We start from the raw sequence: 14,761 nt of genomic DNA, 5'->3' as shown, positions 1-14,761 counted from the left end.
GGGTGTCTTCATAGCAGCCATTTCATCTGACCACCTGAACATGCTTAGATTTAAACAGATTGAACCTCATCACCTGGTTTAAATTAACTGTGAGCTTAAATATCCCAGCACACCAATGCTAGAGCAGCTTATCTATACCACTAAAAACAAACCCTCCCTCCCTTCTTTTTCTAAGTACAACTCTGAAACAATGAACACCAGCTTTCCTCCTGTTAATCAGTTTTTGTTATCCATTCATTTTGCATACTTTGGCTTGGAAGTCTTCATTTCCAAATTAATACAGGATATTGCATCATCATTCTAAAACAGTTGTTGTGTCCCAGTTTCACTGTAAATCCAACAAACAGGAAATGCACCATCCCTGCTTTGGTTTGCTAGTGATATTTGCATACAGTCACTAAGGACAGGTTGTTTATTCCAGCTGATTGATTTCTAAAGTTTGTCTGTCACATCAAAAAGTAAGATATTTTTTTTTACATTTTGATTGGTGATTAGATTCTAAACCAAGTTAGACTCTAAAAGAAACACTGATATTTAAACATTATGAATTTAAAAGATAAATTCAAGGGCTTCTCTTACCACTGCTACCAATACCTACAATATCATCCCAGCATTCAGCCTTATAACACAGAAAAGTAAGACTTGGCAAGCAATAGCTCAGACATACTGTATTTACTGCAGTCATGAAGCCCACTATGGACATCTTTGTTTATCTCATCACAATTAAACATTCATGAAGAAATATTATGGAAAAATGCATTTCTGGTCTCATAGCTAATTAGCACAATTTAAGAGTACCTCGTAGTTAGTCTGCCCAGTCTCTCTCTCAAGGAAAGTGGGGATCTGAATCTAAATTACAAGTGCTCTCCTCCCCCTCATCTGTGCATTTTCAAAACCAGGATTCCAGTCTTGCTTACTAACCCATGCCTGATTGATATGACCTAACAAAGAGTACAGACAGGGATAAACTTGTAAAGTGTATTTTATTTATCTTGCCTCATAGACAATCGCTAAATTTCCACAGTTTCTATGTCATCACACATGGTCTGGATCTCAGCCCAGAACAATCAGTGAAAAATAACTAAAGAGACACACACAAAACAATGAAAAGTTGCTATTTACAACAAAATCAGTGTTTTCAGAAAATCAAGGAATACTGACACCAAGCACATAGTCTGTACTTTCCTATGTCCACATACATCCTTACACTGCTATTATAATAATCTAATAGATTGTTTCTCCATGCAAGGTTATAAAAGTGTGGTTTATTTTATTAGGGTACTGCAACCATAAACTTACAATTGTTTCTCGGGTTGAATTTATACCTAGCCATCAAAATGCATTACTACATTCCAGTCACTTTTTTTTTTCCTTGCAAATTAACATAATCCCCCCCAACACTTCAAAGTAAGTAAGTTATATCTAGCTGGTATTCAAACCTACAGCTCTGTCTTTTTTAATAAAGGTCTTCTTTTTATTTTCTAAGGGCATGATGCATATGTAGGTAATAGCCAATGATGAAACCACAGCTATGTTATAAACTACCTTATTAAAAATTAAGGCTTGTAATTACACATTGAAACCCAAGAAAATTATTATTCCTTTTTCCATACTCTTGTGCACAGCGGTGCTTGTGACCCTCAGACAAAGGCATATCCTAGAAAAACTAATGTGTAATCAGTTCTCCAGACTCAGCAATGGCTTGGGGTGAGGGCCCAGAGCCGGGATGCTCCTGAACAAAAAATCCTGAACCCCACGGTTCATCTGTCGGGGACAGGCAGTGATCCCACTGTTTAATCGTGTGTTTAATTGTGACCTGTGCCCAAATCCTTCCAGATGCCGACGCACCAGGTTTCCTTATAGAAGCTTGCTGAATTCCCATAGTACCTGCGTACACACGGCATGGATTTCAGCCTAGAAAAACCGGTGAAAAGTAAGTAAAGGGACACACGAAGAACAGTGAAAACTTGCTATTTCCAACGAGACCAGTGTTTTCAGAAAACCAAGCGGAGAACCCGGAAAGCACCACGCTGCCGAATTAACTTTTAATATGTTTCCATTTTAACCTTTAATAATAACACGTACGAGAAGAAAACCCAAACCACCGAGCGGGGCAGGGGGCAGGGAGCCGGGACATCACCGCCCCGTCCCGGCTGCGGGCGAGTCCCCAGGATGGCCGGGTGGGTCCCGCAGCGCCTCTCCTGCGGCTCGGGGCGGCCAAACGAGGGCGGCCAGACACCGAAACCTCGCCGGGAGAAAGAGAAACCGCTCCCCCAGCCCCACACCGCCCGCGCCTCCCTGGCCCCGGCCCGAGCCCCGCAGGGTGGGCGGGCGCAGCGCGGAGCCCCGGCCCGGCCCCGTTCCGCCCCTCGGCGCCGGGAGGCGGAGCCGGCCGGGCGATCGCGGCCCGGCCGCTTCCTGGTCACCGGAGCAGGAGGCGACAGGAGCCCGCCGAGGCGGCTGCGGGGTCCGGCGGCTGCGGGACCGGCTGCCGCCATGGCCTCGCTCTTCAAGAAGAAGACCGTGGACGGTGAGTGGGCGCCCGGGGAGGCCCCGCCGGCCCCCGGCAGCAGCCGTCCCCAGCCCTCGCACGACCCCGGGCGCGGGGCTGGTCCCGGCCGGGGCTCCGGAGCATCGGGCGGCCGGCGGGGGTCGCGGCCCCGGGCCCCGCGTCCCGGCGGAGCGGCAGCCCGCAGGGAGAGGAGCAGGAGAGGAGCAGCAGGCCCCGGCCCGCCCGCCGTGACTCACCGGCGGCGCTCGGGGAGAGTCCCCGGGCCCGGCCGGCCCTGGCACAGCGGGGCGGGGGATTCCCGGCTCACCGGCAGGGCTGGGAGCCGGGCCCGGGGATCCCGGGACGTGGATGAGGGAGGAGGAGGAGCTGGCAGCGAGGGAAACAAAACAGGCCCGCCGGGAGTTGCCGGGGCCCAGGGGGAGCCGGGACGCGAGCGGTGCCGCTGTGCGGGAGCCACGTCCAGGCTGCGGGAGCCGCCACCGCCCGGCCTTGGGCTCCGCGGGGGTGTGGAAACAACTTGGTCTTGGCTCTCTGTAGCCAGTCTGGCTTTCCAAAACGCTTAAACTTCAGCAGGAATAACGATCCCCAAAGTAAAGCCCAAAAAGATGCCTTACCTGCCAGCAGGCCGCTGGGCGATACTCAGCTGTCCACATGGTCGTGCCCCAGGGTTGGGGAGCCCCAGGTCTGGCTCTCTGGCATTTTGGGTGGGTGCCCCGTGTCAAATCTGGTGGGTCGGCGTTTGAAAAGGGCTCGCAAAAAATGACGCTGCTCATCAACCAATTGTGTGTCACCGGAGGGGAACACGCACAGGTCCCACCTGGCTCTTGCCATTTTAGATGCGGCGCCTGCCTGAGAAGGGAGGAAGGGGAGTTGGTGCTAAGCTTCCATGACCAAGGAAGGATTGCAGGAGCCAGGTCAAGCCCTGCTGGATGTCCCTTGTCCAACCTGTTTCAAGGAATGGAGGTGCTTCCTCCTTGTCCTGGTGTGTGTGTGTGTGTGTGTGACGCCAGCGTGACACACAGGAGTGGCTGCTGGCAAAAGACTTATCTCAGAATAACCTGTCGTATTCTGTCTGCTTGATTAACTAGGGATTTGCCTCAGTTATCAGACAGAAACAAGAACCAAATTCTCATCTTGGCCTTCACTTCTTAAAACAGATGAAAGAGTCAGTAACTGCAGATAGTTGTTTTCAGTTTATTGCTGAGCTACTATGGGGAATCAGAAACCACAGAAATAAGCATTGCGCTCACCCTTATTGTTTCCTGAGTTAAGTACTGTTCTTGTTTGTTATCACCTTGAAGTTCCTACCTCTCAAGCTCACTATGCTAAGGATTTTTTTTAATAGTGTAGTTAGAAAAGCCAGTCTTGTATTTAGCTATTAAGCTTTTTCTTTCACCAAGTGCAGCTGTGCAAGTAATATGCATTTATCTACCTTCAAAATTACTTGCCTGTAGCATTTTCAGAATGATTTTCACTGCTGCTTTGCCTGTGTGAAGAAGAATGCAGTTATATTCTGTGCTATCTTTCAGTTCTCAGTTATTGTCCACTGAAAAGTCTGCATCTCCCAAGGATGCTTTTTGTGTAGTACTCACAGCAGTGAGTAAAAACATTTGTCGTTTTCACACTGTTTTTTTTTTAAATATATATTTCTTTGCCCAATTACTGGGCAAATCTCCATCAAAGTTGGAAGAGGAAATGTATGTTGTGTCTTTAAAATGCCACTGGAGGTTTGGGGTGGTTTTCCAATTCAGACCTATTAATGTTGAAACAATTTCAGCAATGAGTGTTTTACAGTATTTCTGGTTTTGGGAATGAAGAGTGTGAATGCTTCTCTCTGTTTGCAGAAAAATTGCCCCAAACTTTAAAAAATGGAAAGGGTGGCCTGTGGCTCTAGATAGAATTTATCCTTTAATTCTGTGAGTAACTCTGCCTGTATGTATTGATTCTCATTGCTTCAAACTTTGTAGGTACAATAGCAGTGCCCTGCCATGATGTTACTGTGGATTAGAAGAAAGAGCTCTGAACAAAGTTCATGTGAGAGTCTGCTGCTTTCAAACTCCCAACCAAAGTGCAGACATAGAATAGGAGTAGATGAATCTCCCCTAAATAAAAACTTCTTTCCTCTATGAAGGTCAGAGGATGCTGAGTCAGATGCAGACCTGCTGCTCTGCCTTTGCCCAGGTGAATCACACCCAAGCACGTGTTGTAAATCCTATCAAAAGTTAGTTGCAACTAGCATGATTGATGCCTGGACTGTAAACAATACTTGCTTTACTAAGAGGATGTTACCAGTAAATAATTCTTAATAGTACAGTGCACAAAACTCCTATGAAGGAACACCAGGCAGTGTTCAAGCTTTGCTGGCTACGTCAGTTGTCAGGAGACTGAAAATTGTTGTAAAAGCCCCCACTTTCGTACCTTACTATTCTTAAGCATCTCCTGATTGAAAAGGTTCAAACACTCTTGGCTTTATAGTCTGACTTGAAGAAGGGCTGCACAGATGTGGAGGAGAGGAAACTCTCCCCCAGAGCAGAATAAGGACAGAGAAGAGCAAGATCCGGGACTTCCACCTGGGATTATTTTCACTGTTTTAGTGGAGCTGGGAACTCCTCACCTGCTCTGAGATCTCATAAATCAAGGTTCCTTCAGCTGCTTTACTGTTGCAGTTAGGCCTGGCTGGAGGAAAAGCAGTGGGATGGCAGTGAACAGGATACTGCTGAGCTAGTGCTGGACTTGCAGGAAAAGTGTGTGTACAGATGTCCTACCGTGGGGTTAAGGCTCTTGCTGTGGTTATGGTGCAAAGTAACATCCTAGGTAAAATAGCTTTTTTTTTTTAAACACTGCTGTCACGATGATGTTGCATACACCAAACTGTATTTTGCTAATATTTTCTATCTCTGAAATGCTGACACTTCATTCTGAACAAAGGGAGGTGTCAAACATGCTGCTTGTCTGCGGGGTGCTTAGCAGATGTTTATGGAGTATGAAAACTTTGCCCAGCTATCGATATTTTCTTTCCAGATATAATAAAGGAGCAAAATCGAGAGTTAAGAGGTACACAGAGGGCTATAAGCAGAGATAGAGCAGCACTTGAAAAACAGGAAAAACAACTGGTAAGTACGACAGCAAACTTCATTTTGCTCTTTAAAACATGCACACATGACAGAAAACTTGAAAAGTTTTAAAGATATAAATCAATGCATAATAATTGAATACTAAAAAAAGTTGTCTTCCCATTTTCACTTCTCAGTTATTAAAATTGTGTTGGAAAACATTTACTGTCTAAAAGCAATTCTCAGCCTTTGGCATAGGAAAATCCTGAAACAATGTGTTTAGATGAAATGACCACGTTGGTCTTTCCCTACAATTCCTGGCGTTCTCTATCCTTCAGAAGTTTTTTTTCTAAAAGGTTTGTAAATCAGTGGTCTTGGGGTGAAAAAATTAAAAGAAGTATAAGTGCTATCACACTTGCCATGACTTTCCAGTGGGAGAGAATACTTGAAAAATCATAGAATATCATGAATACCCCATAAGGTTATTTTCATTCATATAGAACTTCCCTAAAATTAGCTAATAACAGTAGCACTGTTGCCCAAATTAAGATCTATTCAGAACTTACTGTGTGTGAGCTTTCAAGTACTCGGTGGCTGAATGCTGCACCTGTGTGGCACTGTAAGAGGAGAAATGGATGTGCCAGATGGTGGGGTTTGATGCATGAAGAATGCTCAGATTGTGGGAAAAGCTGTGCGAATCCAGCCAGTTCCAGCAGCTATTGAGGTGGTGTGGTTCATGGCAGCAGGCTGCATGAATACCAAGAGCTGGGAATAATAAACTAAAAGATCAGAGAAACTGTTTCTGAGAGCCTTGGACATGTAAGATATAGTAGGTTGCTCATAAATAAGGCATTTTCCCAGTATGAAATATTCCAAATCTGGAAATAACCCTCATTTTAGTGAATATTCGGGCTGAAGTGTTGATTACCTGCCACACGAAGCGGTTTCAGAAATGTTGGATTTCTGAGGAGAAGAAGAAAGGAGCAGTGAAACATGTCTTTGAAAAAGTTAAAATTTGCTGCCAGAATGAGAGGAGCAATAGACAGTAAATATTCATTTTCAGTGTCAGATCAGGTGAAGAAGGATCAGGGACTTATCAGTCGATCTCAAAACATTTCATTATGTGCTTTCTCTAGAAAGACCTTTTTCCCCCTTAATTTTAAGGTACTACTCTAAGAAAACCCAGTTATATTGATTCTATGGATAAAAATACCTTAATATATGCAGACAGTTCAGTAACCTGATACGACTGTATAAATTCTCATTTTTTTCCCCAGAAGAGCATAACTGACTTCAATAAACTTGCCCCAAACTTCTCAAACACAAATAATGTACCCCAAATTTACCCAAATTCATTTTAATTAAGAAAAATCATCTGTATATAGGGTTTGATTTCTGCAGGTGGATTATCTGCAGTGATTTAGCAATGGTTTGTAAAACTATTTTTTGCTTTAAAAATCAGGTTATAAATGCTATATAAGTCTTTGAACTTACTGAGAAAATCCCTATTTTCAAATGTTTGCTGTTAAAACGATAGGGTACAAATTAATCCCTCCAACCTTCACAGCATTTTAGGTACAAAAAAGAAAGGAAATATTATTCTGGTGATGTTACAGGAATTTTTGTGGCTTCTGTGATCTACTTTCCAAGAGCACAGCTTCTATTTCAGGCCTCTTACATTTGAACAGTCTCATGCTGCTTCTTTGCCACTCTGTACCTTCCTGGATTAAAAATAGTGTGTATGACATACCCTTTAAAAATTATGAATCTGCAGAGATTTTCTGCCAGAGCCATCTCTGTAATAAACTTAACTATGAAATTTTCTGGTAGTCAGGGTAACGCAGTGGGTCAGTTTATACCTGCCTTTAAATGTGACTGTTCTGCATGTCCTGGTGACTAGAATTCATCTTTTCATAGCTTCTTGTAAGTGCAGTTTTCTGGATTGCCAGAGCACATAAAGTGAAGCAACTGCATACCTTTAGCTGGCATATTCTCCTGAAAAATCCAGGATAAAGCTGGTCTTTAAAAGCTGCTTTTACTTAATGGTAAAAATCAAAATGGACAAATGCACATCTACAGAAAACTGAGCCACTGTGGCAAGACCTCCTTGAAAAGGTTGTTAAGGAAAAAGTGGTTGCAAAGTTTACATTACCAAGTCACAAAGTGTGCCAAGAAGGCCCACTTTGAAGAATCCCAGCTGACAAGATTATTTGTGTCAGGCTTTTTCCTGGTACCTCTGGGCTAAACAGATTGTTATTTCTCTTTGAATTGACAGATTGGGGGTTTGTTTTGGTTTTCTAAGACACAAGGGTCTTTCTTACAGCATAAGCACATGTTAAATTATACCACTTTCATTATTAAGTCCAGCTAAATTATGAGAGTAAACAGCCTATAATTATTGGTCATCTAACTTTATCTACTTCTTCCCCAAAAAGGCTGTGAGGTTCTCTTGAGGCTGAAAAACTGTTGAAAAGAACTCTCCATTTCCTACATGAGTGATGTTGTTTGATGGCAAGAAATCAAAGTTGATTAGAGTCATGGCACCAGTAGTTGACTGGACATCACAATTCCTTCACTTTTTGGGGCTTTTTTTGAAGTGTGGCTCCCTATCCAGATATGGAATTGAATGTGCACATAGAAGTGAATGTGACATCATGCAGAAATTGAAGTCTTTGGGGGAACTATGTGCTACCACACTGTAATTCAGTTTTATTGAGTTTTTTCCTTGTGGTCAAATCATACCAGCATGACATTGATTCTGCTAAACAGCCTTGTTAAAAAAGCAAGGAACTATTTATATGACTTGAAATGTCTTAAAAGATACAAGAGAATAGTCAACTTTTGAATTTAATTATTAGTGGTAAGGCTTAATTATAGTCTTTGCATGCAGGAAAATTCTGTAGAATTAATCCCACACCTTTTTTCACAGGAACTGGAAATCAAGAAAATGGCTAAGACTGGTAACAAAGAGGCCTGCAAAGTGCTGGCCAAGCAGCTGGTGCAGCTGCGGAAGCAGAAGAATCGAACCTATGCTGTGAGCTCCAAAGTCACTTCCATGTCCACTCAAACAAAGGTCATGAACTCCCAGATGAAGATGGCAGGAGCTATGTCAGCTACAGCCAAAGTAAGGCACTACAAGATATTCTTTTATATTCAAATGGAGCATATGGTTGCAAAAATTGTGTGATTTTGTGTAATTGCAGGGATAAAAGTCACTGCCCCAAGTGGTGGTGAGGATGCAGTTGGGAAATGTAATTTGGGTTTATATTATTAAATTTTTGTTTAGTCAGTCCAGCCACATAGCACCTACATACCTTCTTGGGCTAGACAGCTGTCAAATGTTTACATGATAAAAATAACCTAATGCCAGTGAATGAACTCTTTTAGTACATAAAAACCCCAATCCCTGGTGCTACAGTGCCTTGCCTGTATATATTGTCACAAGCAGTTTTTACTGGGAAAAAGTAGGTCATGATTCATCAAGAAATCAAGGCAGTGTGTCACAATAGCTTTATAGCCTTTGAAAAAAGTAGGTTATTACTTTGGATCTGAAGTTCCTAAAAAAATCTGATCTGGAGTTTGCTGTCATTCTCTCTGTGCTCTCTCTGGAAATAATATTGCATTAAGGTTTCTCCCAAATGTCATCTCATAAAAGAGTGAAAAATCTCAGTTTTCCAAGTTAGATGTTAACTTTCCCCTATTTCCCTGAATTGATGAAGAGGGATTTGGCTTTTGGCAAGGAGGACTGTTCAGCTCAAGGTGCAGGAAGGATAATTAATATGCATCACTGTAGACCAAGCTGGGCTTTGATCCCAGTCCAAGTTAAATCCAGTTAAACACAGCAATGCAACTTGATGTAGAAAGGAATTACCACAAAGGCTTTGTGGTCAGGTGCCCTTTAGACACAGTGTGAGGGCAGATTCCAGCCATGAAGTGATACAGAGTTGTGGCTCTGCAGCAAATTTACAAAGGGGACTTGTCTGACTATCAGGTTCAACACCTTACTCAGTATTCCAACAACACTGCTCATGTGAACAAGTTGGTCTTGCTTTTTAATTATTACATGGGTGACTTGTTTTTATCTATGCTAGATCTTTGATTAACTTTCTCAAAACCAAAGCATCACTGAAATAGTTACGAAGATTACATCAGTAGGGAAAAAAAAAAAAAAAATTTTTAAAAAATTACCCAGCATTCAGAAAATTATGTTTTTTGAAACACAGCAGGTACTTTTATGGCCTAGTTTGTGTAACATTATTGGAGAGGAAGATCTTAAATTTCTTTGGTCACTTTTAAAGTTAATATTTTGCCTTATCAATGTGGGAAGGTTAAAGAATTGTTAATCTCATAAAACCATCAGTGAAAACGTATGGGATCAGTTGCCTTAACAAGCAAGGCAAATATGTCAACACAAAGCTTTCAAAGTACTGTCAGTATACTTTTTAACATGTATGGTGCTAATCTTGGATGTGGTAAAGTCCAATTAAGGTACCTGTTTATTTTAATCATGCATCCGACCCGTATTTTCTGAAGTTATACAAACTCTCTATCAGTGCAGAAACTTTTCATGTCCATTTATAACTCTTGTAAAAGAATTCTAGAGAGCCAACACCCTGCAAGTCCAGAACAACTTTTTAAATTCAAATAACATGACCATGAGCACAGTCTTTGAAATTCAAGTAACATTAGAATTCAAGAATACATTACCACTTTGAACAAACTCAGACATGAAGGCAGAAGACCTGTGAAGCCAGTAGTGGCTGCAGTAGCTTGATTATTAACCAAGTGGCTCCTGTAATTAACCAAGTCTTTTATCTTCTTAAAGATGGTTAAATTTTACATTTCAATTGCTCATGACTGTATTTAGATTCTGATATCCCACAGTAACTTGCTTTTTAGGAAAGAGGGAACTATCCCATAGCAGTGCCCACAAAGGCAGTGCTGCACACCTGTAGTAAAATGGGTGAAGTTTATCTCACACCAAGATCTCTACCCATCACACAGGTGCACCCTAAGCAAGTAACTTCCTGAATACTTCAATATTTTCTTTTCAGAGAAAAGTAATTTTTCCATTAAATTTTAACAGAAAGAAACAACTTAGGGCCTGTCTTCCAGTGATGGTACAAATAAATGGTCCTTTCTGAATAAGTACCTGCAGCCATTTACTTCTTTAAGGTCTGTAACCTTCAAGTTAGGAAATGTTCTCCATTCTTTTCATTCAGATCAGTCAGATTTTTCCTAATACAAGGCCAGGGGAGGGTCATGGTGCAAGAAAGATACACACATTTGAAAGTCTGTCTATTGGGGCACTAGATAGTAATATTTCTTACTAAGTGCAGCCTGTACTATTGATCTGTCACTTATCTACAGTTCTCATAGGATGTAAAGAGTCAAGGAAAGTGGAATTTGGGCTGAAAGGTTTTTCTTAATGAATGCATTGCTATTTACTAATGTCTCATTGTATGATTTAAGAGTTTTTTCCATATTAATAGACAATGCAAGCAGTTAATAAGAAAATGGATCCACAAAAGACACTACAAACTATGCAGAATTTCCAGAAGGAAAACATGAAGATGGAAATGACTGAAGAAATGAGTAAGTTCTGCACTGCAGGGAACAGCTGGCTGCTCTTGGCAGGGGAGAACCAGCCTAGAAACACTGACGTTTGAAGTTTATTTCTATAGTTAATGAAACTGACAGCAAAACTGCAGAGCAAACAAAACAATGTATGTCTGAGCAGGGAGGCTGAGCCTCAGACTCTTTAGAAGCTCTAGGTATTAAATCTAGAATATTCATCATATTTTTAGAAAAAACATACTGCAGGGGAATAGGGTTTAAGAGTAGTTCAAGGCCTTGATTGCGTAACTGGTAGGGAGACTTGAAAAATTCCTTTAAGTGGACACAGTTTAGATAGTGATAATCACAGCTGTCTGCACATGGTGGTATGATATGGCTGTCTCCTTTTTCCTAAATTAAGCCACAAACAACTTCTTGAGGAGGCAGTAAGTTTCTTGTTCCTGAGTGCATGTGTTCACTGTTAGCTAATTCCTGGTGTTGCTCAGTCTCCTCCCCATCCCAATTCCTGCCCCTTTGTTGGTCATACCTCATGGAGTCATAGCATGGACTCAAACCAGTACTGTTGACCAAGATGGAAGCACCTCAACTGCACACGTTATCTGAGCAGTTAACAACTTTGCAACATACTTGGAGGAAGAAGAGGAAGGGGATTTTTATCAAACTGTAGATGTTTTGCAGAAATGTTATAGTATGGGAAGAGGTATAGCAACTGAACTTTTTTGGTGAAACTAAACATTTATAAAAGCAGCCATGCCTTACCATGTTGTTGCCCTGGCTGTGCTCACAGGCTTTGCAAGGCAGAGCTAAGAAAGCCTCTCTAACGTGCAGGTGCTTTCTGCTGGTATCTTACCCAGGGGTATTACTGCTGTGTTCTGGGAGGGTACCAGGTGGTACTAAGTTTTTTGTTTAATGCAATCTGGATTCTTTTTTTTCTTTCTTCTAAGTTAATGATACTCTGGATGATATTTTTGATGCTTCTGATGAAGAGGAAGAAAGCCAAGATATTGTTAACCAAGTGCTTGATGAGATTGGGATTGAAATCTCTGGCAAGGTATGGCTATTTCTGCACAGCTCGTGTGCTTTTTCCCCTACATTCCATTTTTAAAAATAGTTTATTCTACAAGTCAGCTTGTCATAACCTGCATTATTCTGACTGAAGAAAACTTGTGTCTCCTTCTAGATGGCCAAAGCTCCCTCAGCTGCCCGAGGGTTGCCATCTGCATCGGCATCGACCACCACCACCATATCAGATGAGGAGATTGAACGCCAGCTGAAAGCCTTGGGGGTGGATTAACTCGTCCAGTTCAGAGTCTGCCTGCTGAGTGTTCAGCTCTAGTCACATGTACAGAGTGCAAATACTCTTTCAATGCAACTGATTTCTAGGAAAACCCTGAAGTCTCAGAAATGACAACTTGGAGATCAATTTGCAAAGAAAAGTACATTTTTTGTCCACTGCATGGAGTCTTTTTGACTCTGGACCAACCAGGGGGGTAATTCTAACAATAAGTTCACTCATACCTGATCCAGATCTATCCTTTGGATTCAAGTTTTCTTCCATCTCAGTTCCTGATCTATCTCTAGAACTGGCTATTCTGTGGCTGGTGATGCCACTTCCTAGGACAGCACCTATGTAATATTTATCATTATTACAAAACTATGGCTATAGGAACATTCTTAGTCTGTCATCACAAACAAAACTTCACCTTGGGTCTTAGTTGGAAACTATTTTTTCCATGATACAGCTTTGAGAGTAGCAGATTTAGGCAGAAAGAAAAAAACATTTTATGTATTCCTTTGAAATTCCTGTAGCAACTTTTGAGCTGATGAAATAATAGCTCATTATTCTTCTTATCAGAATGGAAGGATACACTCCTTGTGCAAATAATTTTTTTGGAAGAGGAATTACATTTGTTAGTGAACTTTGTTGCATGAAAGGCACTGATTGAACTCTATTGTACTGTAACATAGCTGGTTTCAACAGAATTGCTGTGCCTTTATGTATATAAATCTTGTACCTTTGTGGTTTTCTTTCAGAATGAGTCTTTGGAAGGTGAGTAAACTTAATTAAGATGGTTTCACAAAATGCTTTGGTGAGACCTCTGTGCACACTTGATGGGACTCAGTGCTGAAGCGGAGAGATGCACTCATTCAGAAATGCAACTTGTGCACTTGCAAAAAGGACATTGCCTGAAGCAACGTTTGTATATATTTTACAGTATTTCTTAATGGAAGATAACTGCATAATTGTATTGTTTGCTAAGATGCAACTGATCACATTGATAAACTAAATCTAAGTATCAGTTTTGAGAACAATTTTGGACCATAAATGATAACTACCTGTCTAAACACTATAATAAAAGTATTCTGGTTCTGTGAAGGTTTTTCTATGGTCTCTGAACTGCATCAACACAATTCTAGCTTTAAGTGAAATATGAATTGGGCTGAGGAATAAGAACTGTTGATACTTGAAATAGACAAAATGAGAATGCAGTTCCCAGTTATTACTCCCTACATGGTGTGATATTCCTCAGCCCTGACTCTGCTGGAGATATTTACCCCTCAGTGCTGGTTTAGTGGTGCTGCTCATTGAACAGAAACAATTACCATCTTGGTTTTCAAAAGAGAAAAACAAAATACCTCCCAAAAGCAAAACCAGGATAACTGGAGGCAACAAACTTCATGAAGAGACCTTGCTGCTAGACAAAGTGTAGCAGGAAACCTCAGTAAATCTACTGTTGTTGCACCATCTACTGTTTAGGATTGAAGTCAGCAGAGAAAGAGAATTCACAGGAGAGCCTTCCTCAGGTTTTTGGCCTAGAATTTCAGGTGTTCTTTCTCTTTCAAAGAAATAATGGACAAACTGAATCTGTCAGGTAGTGGGTAGGAATGTGTAAGTTAATATATTGCATCTATCCAATACAAGGTGATTTCTTTTTTTACAAGTTATTTTGTAAAAATCCAATAAAAGGCTTTTTATTCCACAATGAGTTTGTCCTCTCTAGGGTTAGTGTTACACATCTGTCTCTTACTAGGCTTTCTTTGTGAGCGCTGATAAATATTCCTCTGAGCTATAAAGTACCATAATATTTACTGTAGTTGCTTGTGGGCCTTTGACTCAACATTCAGTAAAGACTTGTTCAAGTTTGCATTCCCCTGTCTGGAACCTCGTGCTCAAGTACTGCTCTGTGGCACTGAAAAAGAGAAATCCTAATGTGAACACAGGGATAAAACGTTACTGGCTGACTGCAGTGTGGTTGAACACCAAGGCTTGTGTCCTTTCTGAAGGAGGTGTGCACTTGATCCTTGTAGTAACTGCTAAAATTGGGCATAATTCCATTATGAGTTCTTTTCTCTGGGTCTTTGAGGAACAGGAGTTAAGGCATTGCTTTTTAGTGCCTCTAGGACTGCTGAAGGAGGGCTGGCGTCAGCATCAATCCCGTGGTTTGTTACAAGTTACCTTTTCAGTCCTGCCCCTCTAACCTGTGTAAAAATCTTTAGGTAGCAGAGTGAAAAGTGCTGTAGGTTTGCAGGCTTGTTACGTGTTAGCAATTATAGTCAGCATGTTATATCAGCCTGTAACAAAATTGTATCGCCTACAGAAATAAAAAAGACAAGGGAA

General features: G+C 41.5%; 2 protein-coding genes across 5 annotated transcripts in view; one reads left to right on the top strand and one right to left on the bottom strand.

Annotated features, from left to right (window-relative positions):
• POU1F1 (POU class 1 homeobox 1) overlaps positions 1-14,761 on the bottom strand; it is an 87,928-nt gene that overhangs the window by 47,406 nt on the left and 25,761 nt on the right. For 3 of the 4 annotated variants that reach the window (XM_032096781.1, XM_032096797.1, XM_032096806.1), the window contains one exon: positions 3,127-3,361. The gene's annotated coding sequence lies outside the window, so the exon portion shown is untranslated. Of the gene's footprint in view, positions 1-964; positions 1,915-3,126; positions 3,362-14,761 lie in introns of those variants that run through there. The other variant, XM_032096787.1, reaches the window with a different exon arrangement.
• On the top strand, positions 2,374-14,126 carry CHMP2B (charged multivesicular body protein 2B). The gene is made up of 6 exons (XM_032096819.1): positions 2,374-2,530; positions 5,534-5,625; positions 8,495-8,689; positions 11,058-11,160; positions 12,087-12,193; positions 12,323-14,126. Exons 1-6 carry the CDS (start codon positions 2,497-2,499, stop codon positions 12,434-12,436), a joined length of 645 nt encoding a protein of 214 aa, XP_031952710.1. The 5' UTR covers positions 2,374-2,496; the 3' UTR covers positions 12,437-14,126.

The sequence above is a fragment of the Corvus moneduloides genome, chromosome 2, assembly GCF_009650955.1.
Source record: "Corvus moneduloides isolate bCorMon1 chromosome 2, bCorMon1.pri, whole genome shotgun sequence".
NCBI lineage: Eukaryota > Metazoa > Chordata > Aves > Passeriformes > Corvidae > Corvus > Corvus moneduloides.
Note: the sequence above shows the minus strand (reverse complement) of the source record. Positions and strands in the feature narration are given on the sequence as shown.

What these genes read in the sequence shown, in the direction of transcription:
- CHMP2B (XM_032096819.1), top strand. Translation starts at nt 2,497, where the DNA reads ATGGCCTCGCTCTTCAAGAAGAAGACCGTGGACG. An exon ending in CTATGTCAGCTACAGCCAAA is followed by an intron (nt 8,690 to 11,057) that starts GTAAGGCACTAC and finishes CCATATTAATAG; the next exon opens with ACAATGCAAGCAGTTAATAA. An exon ending in GGATTGAAATCTCTGGCAAG is followed by an intron (nt 12,194 to 12,322) that starts GTATGGCTATTT and finishes GTCTCCTTCTAG; the next exon opens with ATGGCCAAAGCTCCCTCAGC.